The 22,005-nt window shown below is 32.6% G+C and overlaps 1 protein-coding gene across 3 annotated transcripts in view; it reads left to right on the forward strand.

Moving 5' to 3' along the window:
• Window positions 1–20,281, forward strand: part of LOC149576154 (alpha-galactosidase-like) — a 191,403-nt gene extending 171,122 nt beyond the window's left edge. The window contains exon 10 of one of the 3 annotated variants that reach the window (XM_089802438.1): window positions 19,732–20,281. In XM_089802438.1, the coding sequence (XP_089658564.1) occupies window positions 19,732–19,964 (233 nt within the window). In that variant the 3' untranslated portion in view covers window positions 19,965–20,281. The remainder of the gene's footprint in view (window positions 1–19,731) is intronic. The other 2 variants (XM_089802649.1, XM_089802932.1) reach the window with 2 other exon arrangements.
• The last annotated feature ends 1,724 nt before the right edge of the window (window positions 20,282–22,005 follow it).

Consider the following 22,005-nt stretch of genomic DNA (forward strand, 5'->3'; position numbering starts at 1 on the left):
TGATGGAAGAATTTTTTTGGATGGTATGAAACATCAGTGTATGTGTTATGCTTTGATTCCTAGAAAAGATAAGGAAGGTAGTAGTAAAATTCCACCTAAAGTTTCAGGCCTATTAAGTGAGTATGGAGACATCATCTCTGATAATGTTCCAGAAGGGTTGCCACTAGTAAGACAAATCAGTTTTAGATAGATTTAATCCTTGGAGCTAGTTTTCCTAATAAGGCTACTCATAGGATGACTTCTAATAAAACTAAGGAGCTAAACAAACAAGTTCAAGAGATATTGAGGAAGGGGTTTATTCAAGAGAGCTTGAGTCTATGTTCAATACCTACAGTACCACCAAAGAAGGATGAAGAGTGGAGAATGTGCATAGACTCTCGTGCTATAAACAAAATAACCATCAAGTATCAGTTTCCTTTGCCAAGAATGGACGATCTTATGGACTGCTTGAGTGGAGTTTAGTACTTCACGAAGATAGATCTCAAGAGTGGCTATCACCAGATATGGATACGAGAGGGAGATGAGTGGAATACTACATTCAAGACCAAGGAGGGTCTATATGAGTGCTTAGTCATGCCTTTTGGATTGACCAAAATGCCAAGCACCTTCATGCGACTTATGAATGAGGTACTAAAGAAATTCTTGGGAAAATTTTTTATTGTCTATTTGGATGATATTTTAATTTTCAGAAAGACTTTGGATGAACGTTTATTGCACATTTGTAGAGTCCTTGAAAGGCTGAGTGAAGAGAAAATGTTGGTTAATTTGAAGAAGTGTAGCTTTGTAAAAAAGGAGTTGTCTAGTTGGGGTTTGTTGTATCATCTGAGGGTCTCAAAATGGATCTAGAGAAGGTAAAAGCCATCTTGGAATGGCCTAGTCTAAGGTCTTCTATTGAGGTGAGATAATTTCATGGTTTGGTTAGTTTTTATAGAAAGTTCATTAAGAATTTTAGTGGCATATGTGCACCCATGACTGAAACAATAAGGGGGGACAGGAAAGAGTTCAAGTGGACTAAAAAAGTTGTAAGGAGTTTTGAATTGTTGAAGAAGAAGATGATAGAGCAACCTATGTTGGTACTTCCATATTTTAGTAAAGTGTTCTAGGTAGATTGTAATGCTGGTGGTAGTACTATTGGGGCTATATTGAGCTAAGAAGGTAAGCCTATTGCATATTTTAGTGAAAAATTGAATGATGCAAAGAAGAAGTATTCTATTTATGATCAAGAATTCTATGTAATCATTCAAGCCTTAAAGAAATGGAGGCATTATTTATTACCAAAAGAAATTTTCTTTTATATTGATCACCAGACATTGTAGTACCTAAACATCCAAGGTAAATTGAACTAGAGACATTTAAAGTGGGTAGAGTTCATGAAGAGCTATACATTTGTGTTGAAACATAGAAGTGGAATGTCTAATAGGGTTGCAAATGCATTAAGTAGGAGATAGTTGTCGATTACAGTAATGCAGGTTGAAGTGGTTGGGTTTGATGATCTTAAGAATTTGTACCTTGAGGATCTTGATTTTGCTGAAGCATGGAGGGCTTACAAAGAACCTATTACTATAGATAGAACCAGGTGGCTAGATTATTTGATTCAGGATGGTATCCTATTCAAGGGTAGACAATTATGCATTCCAAGGAGTTCCATGAGGGAAAACTTGATCAAAGAGAAACGCAGTGGGGGAATGGCAGGACACTTTGGTTGAGATAAGACCATTGCCATTCTTAGAGAACATTATTTTTGGTCTCAAATGTCACATGATGTGAAGGAATTTGTGCAAAGTTGTCAAGTATGTCAAGTAGCCAAAGGATTTAGTCACAATACTGGACTTTATCAACCATTGCCTATTCCATCAAAACCTTGGGAGGACATAAGTATGGATTTTGTTCTTGGATTGCTGAGGACACAAAGGGGTAACGACTCAGTATTTTTGGTGGTTGATAGGTTCTCCAAGATGACACATTTTATTCCATGCCACAAGACTCATGATGCCATACATATTGTAGATTTTTTTTTTAGAGAGGTGGTGAGACTACATGGTCTTACAAAGAGTATTGTTTTTGAGAGAGATACTAAATTTGTGGGGTATTTCTGGAGGGCTCTATGGAGGAAGTTGAGGATAGAATTGAAGTTCAATTCTACACATCATCTGCAGATTGATGGATAGATAGAAGTGGTAAATAGAAGTCTAGGCAATTTGTTGAGGTATTTAGTGGGAGATAAGCCTAAGGGTTGGGATTTGATTCTACCACAGGCAAAATTTTCATACAGTAGTTTTGTAAATTAGAGTACTCGTAGATCACCATTCCAAATTTTTTATGCTAGTAGCCCAAGGACTACACTAGAATTAAGGAAGATGGAGCAAGGGGAGAGGACAAGTGTCGAGGCAAAAAAATTTGCTAAACATATCAAGATCCTACATGAGGAGGTCCATGCACACATTACCAAGATGAATCAATAGTATAAAGCTATGGAAGATCAAAGGAAGAGACATAAACAATTCCAAGTAGGGGATTTGGTTATGGTAAACTTACAAAAGGAATGGTTTCTAGGAGGTACTTAAAACAAGCTGAAGATGAAGAAATTGGCCCTTACAAAATTTTGAAGAAACATGACTCAAGAAATGCATATGAGGTGGAGTTTCCAGATGGTATTCACATTTCTCCTATCTTCAACATTGCAAACTTAAAAAAATATCATGATGATGTTGTAGATGAGGGGTTGATGCTAGAGCCATGTCGAATTCCTACTTCTAAGGAGGAGATAGAAGAGATTCTAGATAGTTGTATGGGTAGGAGTACTAGAAATAGGCAATATAAAGAGTATCTGGTGAAGTGGAGGGGATGACCAATAGAGGACTCAACTTGGATATTAGTAGTGGAGGTTGCCTAGTTAAGTTTTCCTCTACCTTAAAGTGACAGGGTCACCTTTCAATCTACCTTGGGTGTCTGATGCAGGAGCATCTAGTGGTGTAAGGGCAATCTTGTATCACCCAAAAATATGCTTAGCGATAGTTTTTGTTTAATGTGTTTTCATTTTTGGATACCCATTTGGGTCAAATAAAGGTTCCAACTCTCATAGTTCCACTATTAGTTTTTTGGGTTAGAGTTTTATTAGTTTTTAAGCACCTTGGGATACATGCAAATGTAGAAAATGAGTTATTTTGTAACTGAGCCAAAATTATGATGAGTTAGAGGGTGTAATTTGGAGGGATGATTTTACTTTAATTTAAAATGCTCTAGAAAAAGAATCAGGTCAAAAGGCTTTATAGTTAGAAAGTTATTGCAATTTTCATTTTCTTAGAGACATCCTAAGAGTACTTCAAAGTCAAATATGGGGCACTAAATGACCTTGTATAGGGCCAAAAAATGGGGGATGAGTGAAACTAATCTATAGGGCTATAGAGCACTTCAAGAGCTTTCTAGAAATGTAAATAGTTTGTCAATTGGAGTTATGGTTCAAAAGTTATGCCTCCCAGAAGTTGGACTACCATTTTTGGTTTCTTCTAATTTTACACCAACTTCTAACATGATTTCTAGAACCTTCTATTTTATTGGTGAATGCCAACTAGTATATTCTATAATTTATTCCTAACCCTAAACCATTTGCAACTTATTTAAGAAAATTTTTGGCACTATAAAAACAATTCTTAGTGGAGTTAGAGAGAAGGTACTATGTGGATGATTTCTTTCTCCAAAATCATACTATTGTAAGCCCATAGGGAATTTTTTATTGATAATAATAATTCCCTTTTCCTGTGTGTTCATTCTGGTCTTTGGTTGTGTCTCCATCAGATTTGTGGATCTTAACAAGAAAAATATGGTGTGTAAGTTGCACAAGACTTTATATGGTTTGAAACAAGCCTCTAGAGCATGGTATTAAAACTTGCATAAGTATTTGGTGAAGATTGGATTTGAAAAGACAAATGATAACAACAATCTCTACTTGAAGACTGGCAAGAAAAATGAGGTGTTGTTATCTAAATACTTTGTTAATGATATAATATTTGCAAGAAAGGAAGCATTATGCAAATCATTTATTGTTGAAATGGAGAAGGAATTTGAAATGTTAATGTTTGGTGAGATAAAATGCTTTTTTGTCTTACAAGTAAATAAAATGAAGCAAGGTATCTTCATTAATCAATCCAAATATATCAAGAAGGTGCTAAATTTTTTTGGAATGGAAGATTCAAGACCAGATAGTACACCTATGGTTACAAGACACAAATTATCTAAGAATAATGATTCTACTAATGTGAATCAGACATTATACAGATCAATGATTGAAAAACTACAATATATTTTTTATAGAATAACTAATAATACATTAGTAGTTGGGATAGTTGCAAGATTTTCTACGAGTCCTAAGGAAAATAAGATGATGGCAATTAAAATGATACTAAGATATCTGAAAGGAACATAAGACTATCGATTGTATTACAAGAAGAGTGAAAAGTTTGAACTAAATATATTTATTGATTTTGATTGGGTAGGAAATGTTGTTGACCCCCCAAAAAAAAGTGAAGGTGCATTCTTTCTAAGAAAGAGACCAATTTCATGGACAAACAAGAAGAAGAATTGCATTTCTCAATCAACAATTGAAGCTGAGTATGTTCCAACAGCAGTGAATTGTTCAAATTTCATATGAATCAAGCAATTATTGAAAGTTATGAAGGAAGATATCACATATCTTGTGGTTATATATTGTGATCACACTAGTGATATTAACATATCAAAGAATCCTATAACACACACAAAAACCAAGCATATTGCTATCAAGTATCATTACTTGAGAGAGGTAGTTCATGATAAAGAAGTGAAATTGGAGTATGTGAACAAAAAAGAGAAAATAGCTGATATATTCACTAAATATTTAGCTAAAGATGCTCATGAATATCTTAGAGGTAAACTAGGGGTGATTCCCCTAGATAAATCTACTTCAGCTCAAGTGAAGCATTGTATCAAATATGCTGATCTGACTATCTTACAAATTGATGCAGATAGTTCTACTTTAGGAGTTTACCCCTAAATTGGGACTTTGGCATTCTAAACCAATTTTAGTGCATCAATCTTACAACATCAATCTCTTAATCATGAAGTCCTATTGTACTAGGCATTTTTGACCACTTGTCTTTAATTGACCTAAGTGTCAAATGAAGAAAACCCTTAATTTGTATTAATCACACATTATTTAATTCCTAAAAAAATGACTCAAATTGGCTAAGATAACCTCCTAATCGATTTGATTTAATTAAAAATCCTAGCACTTTAATTAAATTAAATACACCCCCTTTAGCTAATACACAAGGAATTAAATGTATTTGATTTAATTAAATACCCTCATTCTAATTGTATAATTTAATTATTCCATTAATTAGAATATTCAATTATGAGGTCATATTTAATTCTTTTAAATCAAATATCCTCTCCAATATTCTCTCTTCAGTCTAGAATTGGAAACATTGAGTTGATTGAAATCAATTAACTTCCTTTTCATAAGGAAACTTTCTATTTTTATTGAATCTTCTTCAAATCTCCATTGTTCATTCAATTTGTTCTCAACCATTGATTGATGTTGGGATTCTATAAAAGAATCATTCTTCTTCTCATTTTGGGGGATGCAAGTGAAGAGTATTGAATCACTATTGAATTGATCGCTCAAGCATTTTGCATTAAAACGTTCATTGGTTTGACATACTTATTATTTAGATTACAATGCATCCTTTTAGCTTAATTTTTTTGTCTTGTTCTTAGCTTAATTTGCATTTCATCTAGATTAATTCATACCTTTTTATACAAAAATAACAAAAAAATAGATTAATATTGTATTGGAATTCATTAAAACCCTTCATACTAGTTTGGTCTAGTTATTGGACTCTCAATTGTGAGAGCATATAGTGAAACCCTATCTAGTTAGAAAGCAATAGATTGCCTTGTGTAGATATGTTGGATGAGTAACTTCATGTTCATTCTAGGATGCTACTAAAAAAAATAATCATGTTGAAGTGTTTGGTTCAAGTAGAGAACCATATTTAACACTCATATTAGTTAACAAGAAGAACAAAATTATCGACCAGTCTTGCAAAGATGATAGATAAAGAATTTAGAACTGACATGAAGGTATCTACTTGAGAAAGATGCATGAGTTGGAAATGTCTTTGACATTGTTGTCAAAGAGGGAGAGGTTATCCAGTTACCATAAGAAAGAAAGAGAGATTTTCCAATAGATAGAACGATTATTTAGAAGAAGAAGATCAAAATGAAAGAGGGAGAGATCACTTAGAGTGAGCTCATAAGAATTACTAGAGGCATTGCCAAATTTGATATGATAGAAAGAATTGTTAGAGTAAATAATTAATTAATTGTTAATTATTTATTCAATTTACTTAAGCTTACTTAGGTTAATTCATGTAGTTGAGGTTATTTTTTGAAAACATGGGAGTTTGTTCCCTTTAGCATACGTATCTTTTCCACCTTTTGTGGATGTGTGCTTAGTTGTCAACCTTATCTCCTACCTCATTCTAGCTTGTTCTACAAGCTTCCATGAGGACTTTTTATTTGGTCTCTCATTCATTATAAATTCATTTCATTCACATAGCAATTCTAATTTTCTATTGTGAAATATTCTCTTGTGCAGTATTTGCTTCAAGCTCTTTGCTCCCTAGGTTTCTCTTCAACAAGCTATTTACATTGCAGGTGATCTTGGCACATTTCTGGAGTTGAATTCTCAACTCCTGCATGGTATCAAAGCCTCCCTACTGCTTCTTGTTCAAATGATTTTTGAAGCCATAATTTGGAGTCATAAACCCTAATTTTTTATTTCTTCAAATCAAGGGTAGAGCAATTTTTTGTAGCACTTTGGGGTCAAACAGATGCTTCCATTAGATCTAGAAGGTCATTTATAGTCAGGTTTCATATAAAACTTTTTGTTTTTGGCTACAAGAATTTTTTGAAAATTTTTTAGCCCCCCTTGTTGTAGTTGTACGGTCGTATGGACACAAAGTTAAATTTTTTTTTAAAAAGTTCCACCACCGCAGCAGCACTCGCGTGCCACCGTGAGGTAGCCTGCGCACCACTAGTGTGTTGTTGATCCACCAGCGCACTACCAATGACACACCCCACCGCCTCTGTTGCCAGTGTGCCACTCAATCTCTGCCATTGCTTTTCTCACCCTAGCAACCCTACAAGGTTTTCCTCCCGGGCAACACCACCACCGGTGGACCTCGCCCAGTCCCCACCTCTAGTGCTGGTGTCACTTTCAAGTAGTGTGACATCATTTCCTGACATTGAAATCATCTTCTCGATGTTGACATCATTCCAGCTTGCGACCCTACTGACATCATTTTTTTGACATGTGACATCATCTTTTTGAAATCTAAAATCATCTTTCCAGTAGACAATTTTTTTTTGGCAATGGCCTTCTAATGGTTGTACGGGCGTCAAATTTAACATAATGTCTGCAATTTTCTAGCAAGGTGCATTTTTGGAGCAGTAGTCAATTTTTTGGCCATAACTTGAGCATACATAGGTTTTTTTCCAATCAAAATGAAGCATTAGAAAGTTGACTTAGAGAAGGAGAAATTGGTGCTAGTTTCATAAGATTCTAAGTTTTTTTGAACTCCCATTTTTGACATCAAAGTAGAGGCTTGTGTTTCCTCCTATTTTGCATCAACAAATCCAATTCTTTTCCATTTTTTTTGCTTTCCATAGTTACTTTTGTGGTATTTGAGGGACATTCTTGTACATTTGTGGATGGGGGGGGGGGGGGGGGCATGTCTTTCTTTTTTGTAATTTACTTTAGTTTAGACCATTCTACTTCTGTCTTCTTCTTTCTCTCAATGGCGGATCCATTTGTGACCCACCTTACTCTGCACAACTATCACACCTAGAAGGCACAAATGACTAGGCTTCTCATGTCAAGAGGTCTATGGTCTTGTCTGGATGAGAATCAGCCTATTCTTATGTGACCTTTTGAGATTCTACAACATAGGAACAAAATAGATGAGGCCATGGGATTGATTGCACTCAACATTTCAGATAGTCTGCTATTTCATCTAGATGGCTTGACTACTCCATGGGCATATTGGTAGAAATTTTAGACTTTATTTGGCCAAGTGAATGAGTTTCGGGCACTTCAGTTGGATGTAGAATTGACTTCTTTTTCACCAAACAACTTTCCCACCATCAAGGAATTTTTGATGAAGTTCAAATCCCTATGTGAAGTTTTACAGGGATGTGGGAAGAACAAAACTAATGATGAGTGCATATTCTTGATACTCTCAAAGCTGAAAGGGTAATATTAGGTTTTTTCTTCTACTTTCTACTCCACCATGGATGCCCTTGGAGATAGACATAGGATGCCTACATTCGAGAAATTTTGTGACAGGTTGACTAGGGAATAGGAAAAGATCCAACAAGTGGATGCCTTTGGCTCTTCCAACCAAGGATTGGTTGCTCAAAATTCTAAGAAGAAATCAAAGAAGAAAGGAAAATTGAAGAAAGATACATCACAATTTGATCCCAAGCCTCCAGCTAATCCTCTAGCAAACCCTCCCAAGGGTAAAGATTATTCAAAGTCAGGTGAGTCTACCTCCAAGACCAAGAAGAAATCGAGCGAGAATTGTAGTTTTTGTGGGAAAGATGGACATTCAGTTTCTAGATGTTGGAAATGATTACAGGCTTTAGAGAAAGCCATGAAAGAGCATCACATTTTAGCTCCTCAGTCTTTATCTCCACCTATAGGGAAAGGTCATGCTATTTCTACATGAGCTACAACTTTAGCACCTTCATGGATTCTTAATTCTGGGGCTTCTCACCACATCACAAACACTCCTAAGTTGCTTACTTCACTTGCTCTGTGTGCCACAACATAGATGATAGTTGGGAACTCTTTACAACTTTTTGTTTTAGGTTTTGGTACTATTGCTTTGGCCGAGGGATCTCTACAAGATGTACTTTGTGTTCCTAATATTTTGATGAACTTTCTATCTATCTATCAGATTTGCCACTTTGGCTCTAGGAAGACAGTCAAGTTCTCACCACATGATGTGGTTATTTAGGACTTGCATGATCCAAAGATGATCATGGCCACTAGGAGTGTTGACTCTGCATCTTGTCTCTATAGATTTGATTGATTTGAGTCTTCTAATGACACAGGTTCATGCTTAGTTGGACATGCAGATTCAGTAAGTAGACTTTGGCATGAACATTTTGGGCATGTCTATTACAAATATCTTCAACAAATGAGCACATAGGCACTTGTTCTTGGGCTTCCCTAGATTTCTTGTCCAGATGGTGTTTGTCAGGGATGTGCACTTGGCAAGCAACATAGGGATTCTTTTCCACATGGACTAGCCACTTGTGCTTTAGCACCTTTGGAGTTGATTCATAGTGACCTCATGTCATTTCCTACTCCTTCTTTTTCAAGTGCTATATATGTGCTTACATTCATTAATGACTTCTCTAGATGCACGTGGGTGTACTTTATTAAGTATAAGTCTGATGTCTTTGACTCATTTCAAGTTTTTAAGGCATTTGTAGAGAAGCAGTCTGGGCTATCTATTTGGCACATATGTACGGATAATGGGGGGAGTATGTAAACTAGGCTTTTAGAGATTTTTGTTCTAAGCATGGTCTTTAGCATAAGCTTTTAGTGCCCTACACTCCTAAGCAGAATGGTGTGGCCGAGAGAAAGAACAAAACCCTTCGAGAGATGGAAAATTGCATGATTTAGTCTAGGTCCATGGATTCATGTTTTTGGGTAGAGGCAGTCAATTGTGCCAACTACATTCAAAATCAGATGCCCCACAAGGCACTTTGACATATGACCCTTGAGGAGGCTTGGTCCCATGTCAAGCTTGATGTATCATCATTCAGAGTTTTTGGGAGTATGATATATGCATTTGTACTTCATGCTCAGAGGAAAGCAATGGAACCGAAGAGCCAACCATTAATTTTTGTTGGCTACTGTGAGGATGTAAAGGCTTACAAGTTATTTGATCCTTATTCCAGAGAGGTCCTATTTTGACAGGATGTCTAGTTTGATGAGAGCCCTCTTGTAGTACATTCCTTGCCTCTAGCGAATCCTTCAGCTCCCACTACCCCCTTTTCATCTCCACTTTATTTCACAGATGATGAAGATGATGATGGTGATCCCAATATACCTCCACCATAGGATCCTCCCCAGATGCCTAAATGGGCTTGAGCTACTATTGAGGCTATAGGATCTCTAGCTGTTGACCCATCCACATCTTGTCACACTCATTCTCACACTATGGGTTTCAGTCTACTTAGTCATGTTGTTAGTAATGATCCTCAGACATTTGTGGAGGCAACAAGACATTCAGAATGGGATAGTGCAATGGAGGAGGAATATTCTTCTTTGATGAAGAACCACATATGGGATCTTTTTCCTCTTCCCAAGGGGAGAAAGCTAGTGCATTGTAAGTGGATTTACTACACTAAGTATGCTACTGATGGTTCTATTGATAAGCATAAGGCTCATCTTTTTGTGAAGGGTTTTTTTTAGGTTGATGGTGTTGATTATTTAGAGACATTTTCCCTTGTCACCAAGATGAATTCCAGACACCTTGTCTTATCCCTCTCAGCTTCATAGGGATGGCTAGTTTATTAAATGGATGTGAAAAGTGCCTTCCTACATGGTGATATCACTGAGGAGATTTATATGGAGCAGCCTCCAAGTTTTGTGCAAGATCCTATCTTGGTTTATAGGTTTTGACATTCATTATATAATCTCAAACAAGCCCCTTGAGCTTGGTATGAGAAGATGGACTCCTGTCTATTTTCTATAGGCTTCACTCACTGCCATTCCAATCCCACAGTGTACATTAAGCATCTTGGTGATGAAATTCTAATTCTTATTTTTCATATTGATGATCTTATCCTTATAGGTAGTTTTTCATCCATGCTCTAGGATGTTAAGCATGCATTGATAGACCAGTTCAAGATGACTAATCCTGGTTTGCTTCACTACTTTCTTGGTCTTCAAATTCATTAGTCTCCTACTAGCCTTTTTGTGTATCAGAAAAAGTATGCTCTTGACATGCTTCATCACTTTCACATGCTTGATTGTAAGGCTGCTCCTACACCATTTCAGTTAGGTATTACTTTGTCTACCTCCTGCTCCCCACCTACAGTGGATGCTACTTTGTATCGATAGATGGTTGGCAGCCTATTGTACCTGACACACACCCACCCTAATCTTTCTTTTGAGGTTGGCCTAGTCTCTCAGTTCTCTCAGGACCCTCATGAGACTCATTGGCAAGCTACCAGGCATATTTTTCACTACATTTAGGGCACAATCATGTATGGCATTCACTACACTTTGGGGACTCCACACATTGTTGGCTACACTAACTCAAATTGGGCCGGTGATTTTGATGATCAGAAGTCTACTTTTGGCTTTGTGTTTTTCCTTAGCTCTAGTCCCATCACATGGTCATGCAAAAAGAAACATGCTCGAGCACTTTCATCTATAGAGGATGAGTTCAGGGCCACAATTCTTGCTAGTCAGGAGGCTTTATGGCTTTATCAGTTGATGACTGATTTTGGATTTCCTCCTAATTTTCCCAGCATTTTGTGGTGTGATAATCAGAGTGCCATTCACATCTCTCACAACCTAGTGGAACATCAGCATACCAAGCACATTGAGTTGCACATGCATTTCATCTGTTAGTTGATCTAGGATGGTGTTATTACATTGGAGTACATTCCTACTACTAGACAGGTTGCAGACATCTTCACTAAGCCTTTTGCATTGCCCCACTTTCTTCAGCTGTGATCAATGCTTGGGGTTACAGAAGTTGTCCTTCGGGGGATTGGTTGAGGCCTTCCTTCTTTGACTTCATGTTTTTTTTAGCATGTTATTTTTCACCTCTTTTTGGGGGAGAGTTTTTCCCATGTGGTTTTCTCTCTTTCCCCATTTTATAGAGGTTAAATTTAGTTGCATTGTACTTGGGTACCTAAAATGGTCTCGTTGCCAAGACCCATTTTGCATTTTTTCCTTTGTATTGTGAGCTTAAGGCATTCCTCTAAGTTGCACCTAAGGGGGGGTGTTAGAGTAAATAATTAATTAATTGTTAATTATTTATTTTATTTACTTAAGCTTACTTAGGTTAATGCATGTAGTTGAGGTTAGTTGTTGACAACATGAGAGTTTGTTCCCTTTAGCATATGTATCCTTTCCACCTTTTCTAGATGTGTGTTTAGTTGTCAACCTTATCTCCTACCTCATTCCATCTTGTTCTACAAGCTTCCATGAGGCCTTTTATTTAGTCTCTCATTCATTGTAAATTCATTCCATTCACATAGCAATTCTAATTTTCTATTTTGAAATATTCTCTTGTGTGTTACTTGCTTCAAGCTCTTTGCTCCCAAGGTTTCTTTTCAGCAAGCTATTTGCATTGCAGGTGATCTTGGCATATTTCTGGAGTTGGATTCTCAACTCCTATAAGAACTTATATGTTGCATATCAAAGTTACATGAATGAGAACCAGAATCAATCTAAAAAAATGAGATTCTTAGACACATAGTTAAAGAGATGAGAATAAGAATGAAACTAAGGATATCAATGAAGATTTGATACATTGAGGACATTTCTCAAGACATTAAATGTTTTGGATTGCATGGTAACTAGAGGTGTTGGACAATCAATACCAAAGAGAGAGATTGTTGGAAACTAAAATTGGAACCATTGTTATGTTTTCATTGATGTCAAACCTATTGGTGAGATATTTTTCTATCTGATCTAAGTGTCATATCTATTTGATTGATGAAGAGGATTTGAGAAGTTTCTCATAACAAAATTATCTAGAGGAATAATTGAGTTATGAAGAGGACACTATAAATGGACACTTGATTAGTTGGAATTTGATAAGATAAAGTGATTACTTAAATTGTGTTACAAGTCAAGAAATCGGTAATGCTAAATCCTTGTAGATGTGATCAAAGATAGATCAAATGTATAGGCTTGATTGAGTAAGAAAGTAGAAGAGTAAAGAACTTGAAGCATATGTCTTGTGATGCTAGTGTCAACCTAGTGCTAGAACAAACCAAGCATAATTAGTGTTGATTAATAATTAGTATCAACTGAGTGAAAGTTTATTTGTTGAGCAAGAAATTTAGTAGAAACTGAGTAACCTAGTGATGAACAAGTGTCAAAACATAGAATGGGTCGAGGAACAACATTTTAACAGTTTTTGAGAAATCATAATTTTGATTTGACTAAGTTGATTTCTTGGGATATGGAAAGTGTGTTGAAGATAAGGATCAATGAGTTGGATCATTTAATTCCAAGAGAGGATTGGGTAAATTACCTAAGGAATGGATTCCAAGAGAAGTTCCTAGAAAACAAGAAGATATACAAAATGATGATTAGATTCATTGTATGTAGTGGATCTAATCATAAACCTTAAGATCTATGGTGATGTTTAACTAGAAAATTATTATAATTTCTTATTTAAGGAGGTACAAGAGCCCAAGCTAACAATGTGTGTGTGTGTGTGTGTGTGTGTGTGTGTGTGTGTGTGTGTGTGTGAGAGAGAGAGAGAGAGAGAGAGAGAGAGAGAGAGAGAGCATGTGAAATCAAGGAAAGGTTGGGGTAGTTATTGATGTCATTGGTTGGTGAATCTAAGAAGAAGGATGAGAAGATTTGAGAAGAAGGAGAGTGATTTCTTGAAGGGTTGCTAAGTGAATCAAAGACTAAGATGACAATGGAGGCCAAAAGTTGAATCAAATTATGAGCCAAACTGAGATCTATACATGCCAAGTGAGTTGTACTTGATAGATCAAAAGCTTCTATTACTTTCTAACCATTGTTAATAGTATTTGAAATGCTTTAATCAAGGTTGGCCTAACAATAATATTTAAATCCTTTAACAAGGTGACATTCTAATAGAATGTTCTAAAGTTCTCTAATAAGGCCACTCCTAATAGGGTGATTAAATCCTTTAACATGGTCACATTTAGCAATGTGTTTTGTAACCTTTAATAGGGTTGGCTCCTAACAAAGCTCACTTTAGAAGAGTGAAAATTAGTGACATATTGCTAGTGGTTTTTTCAAATTGGGTTTCCACATTGAATCCCAGTGTCAAACTTGTGTGGATGTTATTTATAGTGTTTTACTAATTAATGTTTACAGTCTGTAAGTTTGTTATATTTAGGATAGTGGACAACTAGTTGATGTTACTAAAGTCAATCATTGAGATCGAGCTATGGAATGATGAGATTTGGATTTGTTTAAGTGGTTGTTTTTTTAATTAGTACATTTGCACCTTGGATAACTGATTCACCCCCCCACCCCCCATATCAGTTATTCTAAATATTCTAACACATATATTTTAATATGTATGGTTAACTTTTTATGGTTATTGCAAATCTACTACTTACATGTTCTCGAATTGATAAATATATTGAAAGTTGTTTCAAGGGAATAATTGATTCAAACCCTCTCCCTTCTCAGTTACCTTGGCCAACTTTACTTTCTATCAAAAAAAAATAATAATTCAACCACACAGACTTGTCTGTGTATGTACAAATAGTAATAAACAAGGAAGGAATGGTATGGCATCATGTAGATATCCCATAAGAGTTACTATGGTTACCTCCCATCAATCAAAAAACACACCAAATAGAGTATTTACTAGAACATAATGTATTAGTAGTGTTAATTCAAATCATAATAATAATCAAATAGATGCTCTTAATCAAATAAACTAATCATTACTAATAAGAAGGTAAACATATACATTAACAAATTAAGATATTATTTAAATTTTTTTATGGGTATTACCTAGGTGATATTCATTTGATCAAGTTGTAGGATTCCATATCTAAAAATATACTCATCCAAATCTAAACAAAATAGATAGCACCATAACAATAGATTTGACAAGAAGAGCATCTTGTAGACAAGGTATCATCAATATCGTAGGAGATATTTTTCTAATAATATTTATGATCATAATAAAAAATCTTATTATCATTAATACTCTCATTATATCACATCCACTTCGTTAAGGTATCTTACAAGTATACACATACCATGGTCAAACTAGAATATTTAAAACCAATCAATTAAATCAAAATATACCTTCAAACAAACCTAGTGCTCTAATTGCAACCCTTAATACTTTGATAATCTGTTAGGGTTAGAAGGGCATTATAGATAATGCCATTAAAAATATTATCTCAAAGAAGGGGAAAATATAGACATTTGAATTTGGTTGATGCATTTTCTTATATTTCACATCATTTCTCTTGTCATTTTGTTATATCTATTAATCAATCAATTTTAATTAGTTAATTGAATTAATATTTCTTCTATTGATTGATTTTTTAAAAAATTTTAATTAAATTTATTATCCCTTTATTTCCTTAATTAATTAAATATTTATATTCAATTAATCTTGTCAATTTTATTTTCATGTTAATTAAATAATTTTATTTCATTGATCCTCTTATATAATTAAATGATTTTTTAATTTCATTTAACTAGTTATCACCTTCCCCTATAAATTTAATTAATCCAATTTTCTTTTGGTAATTTTTCCACCTCAAATAAAAAATATTTTATTATTACATCTATGAATTAAACCATCTTTATCCTTTTCTCATCTTCTCATAATCAATACATACGTTAATTATAGGTCTCTTTGTCTCTCATCTATTGATCTTTCAAAGTAATCTCTATTGTTAATCAAATGTGCACACACACACACACACACCCTTCTTATAAACTATCACATCCAATGATCTTTAAAAAAATCTATCATAATTATTATCAAGCTAGCATTATGTCTATCATCATCAAGTATCTATTATAAAGTATCAAGTATCAAGCATCAAAACTTCATCTTCTCATGATGTTATCAAAATTATGCTACACATACTAAGAGAAAATCTATATCAAACATTCATGTAACAAATGAAGTATGAAGCAATTTAATATTCTTTTATGGTGTTATTTATTATCATTTTATTTATGCATGAACCTTAACTATATTTTGTCATTATTTAATGTGTCTTTCTTAATTTTTCTTTGCATTATTTTCATGTATTTAATTTTTTTTTATCACTTCAAATAGCAAAACTATAATAAACTTTTAACTAAAATAATGTATGAAAGAAATGTCATCTCTATAAAATATATTTTGAGATCTTTTATCCAATTCTTAAAAATATCAATATGATATTCTAATAATTATGTCAAAAGATATCATATAATGAATCTCAAAAACTATTATATTGCTATTAAACATAAGGCCAATGATAAGAATAATATAAAATAAAAATAAATAATACAATAATAGTTTTGGGTTTGTAAAGAGATGATTATGAATTAAAAACTAAAAAATAGAAATAATATAAGTATCTATTAATTTAAATTATTAAAATTAATTATTATTTATAATGTAATAATATAAAAAATTTCAAATAGAATAGAAAACAAATATATAATTTTCAATATCTCTTACATAAATTTTAAAATATAATTGTAATGATACATAATTTGAAAATTAAGCATCATTTTATGTAACAAAATAATATTATGAATACTTGGATATCACAAAACTATTTGTCAACAAGAAGTAAGATCATGTTACAAATATGCTTTCGATTAAGGTAAAATAGGTTTTTAAAAGATTCAAAATACTTTACATTATTAAAATATCATCAATAGAAGGTACACCAACAAAATTCAATTGAAGACACACAACAAAAATAAAGGAGCATAACAAAAGAATAAGTCAAATATCAACAAAATAATATTGAATTTGTTTTAGAATTAAATTATTAGCCTTTAGATTTTTGTTCATAACAATTTCATGCACACCAATGACCTAATATATAGTTTGGGATTGGTCATTATTACCTTTCTCATGGCCATGGGTCCTAGTACAAAGATGTTCTTGAGCAATCTATCCCATTATATGTTGATCACCAACAATAACCATGTCCTACTCAACATCAATAACATTAGAAGGTATAACCTTACCTTTATTTGAAAATCCATCATTGAGGACATATGCTTTCTCATTGATCATTTTGAACCCCATGGTTCTACTTTGATTAATGAACCTTCCAATAGAGAACATGTTAGATTGTGTTTTTCATGTGTCTTCCCAATTGTGCACTTCACCATTTTAATTTCATATTTTTTTGAAGTCTTTAATATCCTTAAAAAATTTAGATACCACTAATATTAGTAACACCACATCATTTGAGATATACTTATTGGTTCCTCATCTAGGAACATACTATGAATCATTAAAATTATTATTGGGGACTCAATATTATCTTTGATTGTGTTTATTTTTGGAGCACACCAATTAAAAATATTGACTTGACCAATAGTAGAATCCCTTGGAAGAACTAATAAATTGATGATTCCATCAGTAGGAATCTCATTCTCTAGTTTAAAGGGAGCCTCAATATGAAATCTCCCTTTGATCTCATCAAGTATATTACTACTATCAGATTTTTCTTCCTAGTGGGTTGTCTCCCCTTTCTCATCATGAATACCTTAATACCAAGGCCATAAAAGACAAAATTGGAAGCATAAAAAATTCTCTTTTCCTCAACTCAAGCCCTAAACGATTTCTTCCCTTTCTTCCCTTTCTTTAATTTCTTTAATTTTTGGGATTTAGATGATTCTATCACTTAAAGGGTAGGTTCCTTATGGGAGTTTAATTGGTTCATGATTTGTGTGTAAGAAGCCAAAATATATTCAAGTTCTTCATGGTACTAGGTAGAAAAGAGAACACAATCAACATGGTTTCATATGTATCATAACCATAATACTATAAGGGTTTAGAGAAAGACTTCCTTTTCTTTGGAAGCTTTATATTTCTAACATGGAAGTAAGAATCTTCATTAAAAGAGGCATTGCTATGATTAGTGGACATTTCTAAATAATGAACATAGGCATTTTAGACATACTCAAATTGTGCTTTCTTGGGAGGGTTTGAGAGGAGAAGTGACTAACTTGACATATTCCATGATATGGATGGAAACCATCATGCAAAATGGCAGATTAATTTATTATTATTATTCATTAAGGCTAACATATAGAAGGGAGATATTATTAAGTGCAAAAAGGTGATACAATTATACCTAATGTGATTAAGAAACATGAAACAATAACTAAAGAGGCTAGTGAAATGCCAATCTAAGGTGAAGTATCTCATAATCACATCTATAAATTTTGCTAAATAAATTTTGATAATATCACAATTATATCTTCATGATTTGGTCCTCCCAAATTTCTTCCATTAATCATCTTTGATGAACATTTGTCTCTGTAAAATTTCCTCCTTTAATAAGCAGAAAAAATTTAATACAAGCATAGAGGCCTTCAAAAAAGCTCTATTCCAACATATTGGTTAATTATCTTTAATGTTTCTATATGTTATCCATATAAAACCATCATATTATATTGTTCCAAATTACTAATTATTTTATTCTATTAAAACTATTACAATCAAATTGATTTTAAATTTGAATTATCAATTAAAGATTTTATTCTCCAAACATGACATCAATAATTTGAATAATTTAGAAACATAATTTATTTATTTCTCATCTCCTACATGTAATGAGTTGCACCTATTTCTTTCCAAAATTAGTTTATTCCAAGTTGAAAATAATATATTAATCTCTTCCTTATCCAAAATTGTAACTATGCTATAATAAGAGAATATGGGTTGTCATGAAGGCTTTTTCAAAATATTTTCTATGAGTGTTACCATTACCAATACAATGTTACATATGAAAATTTATAAATTCTTAAAATGCTCTTATATAATATTCTAACTTCTTCTAGACCATATTTCATTTTAATTTTGTTATCGAATGTTCCTTAGTAATTTATTATATTATTTTATAAGGGCCTAGTAGGAATTATTTTAATAAGAAAGAGTATAAATATAATATATCTAGAATTCAAATATTTCTAATATCAAATGCATTTAATTTATAAAAGATGATCAATCATGAAAAATTTAAGGTATATCATTTCTATCAATTTTATTTTTAAATATTCTTAAAAAATGAAATGTACGATTTATTAAAAATTAGCATAAAATATTATGTTCATTGTAGAATGATCAAATTTTACCAAAAAATATTCTTTAAAAGATTATAATTTATTATAAAACTATTAAATAACCTATAATTTAATGATAAAATTACTAGTAAGATGATGTGTAATAAATAATCATAAGAATTTAAAAATTGTACAATATTTAAATTATCGTTTTAAATGAATTATTTTCTACCATTTTTTATTTATTATTTTTGCATTTAGCATACCATCACTAGTTATATAGTTTTTTGATAAATAGTCCTTTTCTATTAATAATTAATAGGATAATAAAATTGATATAAATCATATAGCTAACATAAAAAAAAATAACCTTAAATTTTTCATGATTGGTTATCTTTTATAAATTATCATTTAATGAATTATTTTGTACCATTTTTTATTTATTATTTTTCGCATTTAGCATACAATCACTAGTTATATAGTTTACTATATAATACAGATGTAAAATATATACTATTTCAATAGGAATTGTTATCTTTTGATTGATATTAATTCATTAAAGTTTTTAAAATTAATGAGCTTTTTTTTTTCAATTAGACATTTCCTTGTATTATAATTCACATGCATATGCTTTACTCATAGTTATTGATATTTTGTGATACTTGTAGGTGAATCTTACATTGCGATTTTTAATATAGGGGATGAAAATATTTCATTACATGTGAAAACAAATGATGTTATGCTATTTGCAAGTGAAACTATGAATACCAAGAAGAAAAATGTTACTTCTTGCATGTATTTTGATGTTTGGAAGAATCAAAATTATGGGATATTTAATAACCTAATACAAATAGATGTTTCTAGACATGACACAAATTTATTAATTTTGACATGTTCTTAATATGGAGACCCACTTCTTTCAAGTCATTTCTATGGTCAGCTCTAGCTATTTCTCTAGCTAGAGAGGAGAACAGAGAAGAAGATATGCAACGGATTGCATTCCTTATCCTATTGATGTATGCGAAAAGAAAGATGATTATGATCATCCACATTCTATAGTAACTACTTTATCTGCTTAGGAGTTTTGTTCTTGCTTATGTTCTTTACCCAAACTTTATTTATAAGTTGAATTTTTGGATACTACAATGTTACTCTTATGAAGTGACTTTATGTAATTGTTTCTTGAATTATGTATTTTTAACTATAATCTATTGGAGATACCTTATGCTTAAAAGGAAACTTTTTAAATAATAGGGATGATATGTAAATAGTCATTTATATTTTAAATATTTTAGTTCGAGCTAAGAATATATGTTTTTAGAAATATAAATATTAAATTGTATCATTTATATATAGACTTTAATTTTAAGTATACAAATTAACATATTAATATATTTAAATATTTTTTCAAAACATTAAATTAGATTTTCTTTATCATTATTTATATTAAAAAATTATTATTGTTTATATTATCTTTTAAATCTAATATTAGGTAAAATAATTTAATACAATTATTTTATCTATGTTAAAATATAAAATTTATGAATGGGCATCCTAGGTTTTCTTGCTATCTTGCTCATCTTTGTTCATTCTGCATGTTTGTGTCGTGTTACAGTAGTTATCAAGCTACAATTGTTGCCGAGTTCAGTGTTGGCCAAGTTTCCCAGTATTGACTGAGTGCTTTGGTGACCAAGTGTTCCTTCATGTTTCGAGTGAACCCGATGTTTTTTAATTCTTGTTTCCTTGTTTGACTGAGTTTTTCTATGATTGGTTCTTACTTTGAGATGACTTATGTATTTAATTTAGGTTGTGAATTTAATGTAAGGATCTTGTCTTGGGATGTGTGTAGACCTTTTTGAGCTTGGCCTTCTATTATGCAATTATCTAGAACCTTCTATAAGCCATCTTTGAAAGTATAATTAGGGGTGTTTAGGTTTAGGTTAGGCATGTTGGGGAAAAGTGCAAAGTCTAGAAAGTTGGAAGAATTAGAATGAAGGATCTATACAATTCTAAGTTTGGGATTTCTTAAATCTTGTTGGACATAAGAAAGAAGGCCTTACAAATAGGTATGTATGCAAATAATTTGATGAATTAATAAAGTATTTGATTGTTTCTTCTCTCCTTGAAGTTGTTCTCTATTTTGTGCTTCCATTTTGTTTACTCAACAAGGTGATTGGATAGCTAGTTGTGCCTCTGGCCTTGAATTTTCATGCCTCCTTACATCAGGTGGTATCTAAACTTGAGGTTCTATCTTGAGGAGATTGGATCATGTAGAACCCTAAGTTGGATTTGGTTGTAGGGTAGTAGATATGTGGATTTCACCTATAACTTGCAGAGGTTACAATCTTGGAGGAACTTGTTTGTCAAGATGGTTCAAGTTAGAGGAAAGTTGATATTGCTTTTATGGACATGTTGAGACAAATTGCAGCTAGATTAGATGCTATGGAGATAACCTAGAGGAGAGGAGAACATATTGATGATGTGAGTGATGATGAAGAAATGATACCAAACCTTAATCCATAACCATAGGAAAATCAAGATGAGGAAAGAATGTTGAGAGTTTTGTCTAGGGTACATTCAAAGCCTGCTATAGAATTTTTTCCTTATGATGGAAAGTTGGATACATTTTTGTTTTGGGTTAGATCTCTGATATGGAGAAGTTATTTGAGTTTGAAGGTACTCCTGATAATAGAAAGATGAAAATTTTAGTCACTAGATTGAAGGGTCATGCCCCATTGTTGTGGGAGCATTTGCAAACTGATAGATAGAGAAGAGGAAAATAGAATATCAGAACCTAGCTAAAAATGGTGAAAAAATTAAACAAAAAGTTCCTTCTTGTTTATTACAAAGTCAGCTTGTTGAGAAAGATATAAAATTTGAGAAAAAATGACATGACTTTGAAAGAACACACTAAGGAATTCAATAGATGGGGCATTAGATCT

This window comes from Cupressus sempervirens, chromosome 1, assembly GCF_028749045.1.
Source record: "Cupressus sempervirens isolate cs-2001-9-10 chromosome 1, ASM2874904v1, whole genome shotgun sequence".
Taxonomy (NCBI): Eukaryota; Viridiplantae; Streptophyta; class Pinopsida; order Cupressales; family Cupressaceae; genus Cupressus; species Cupressus sempervirens.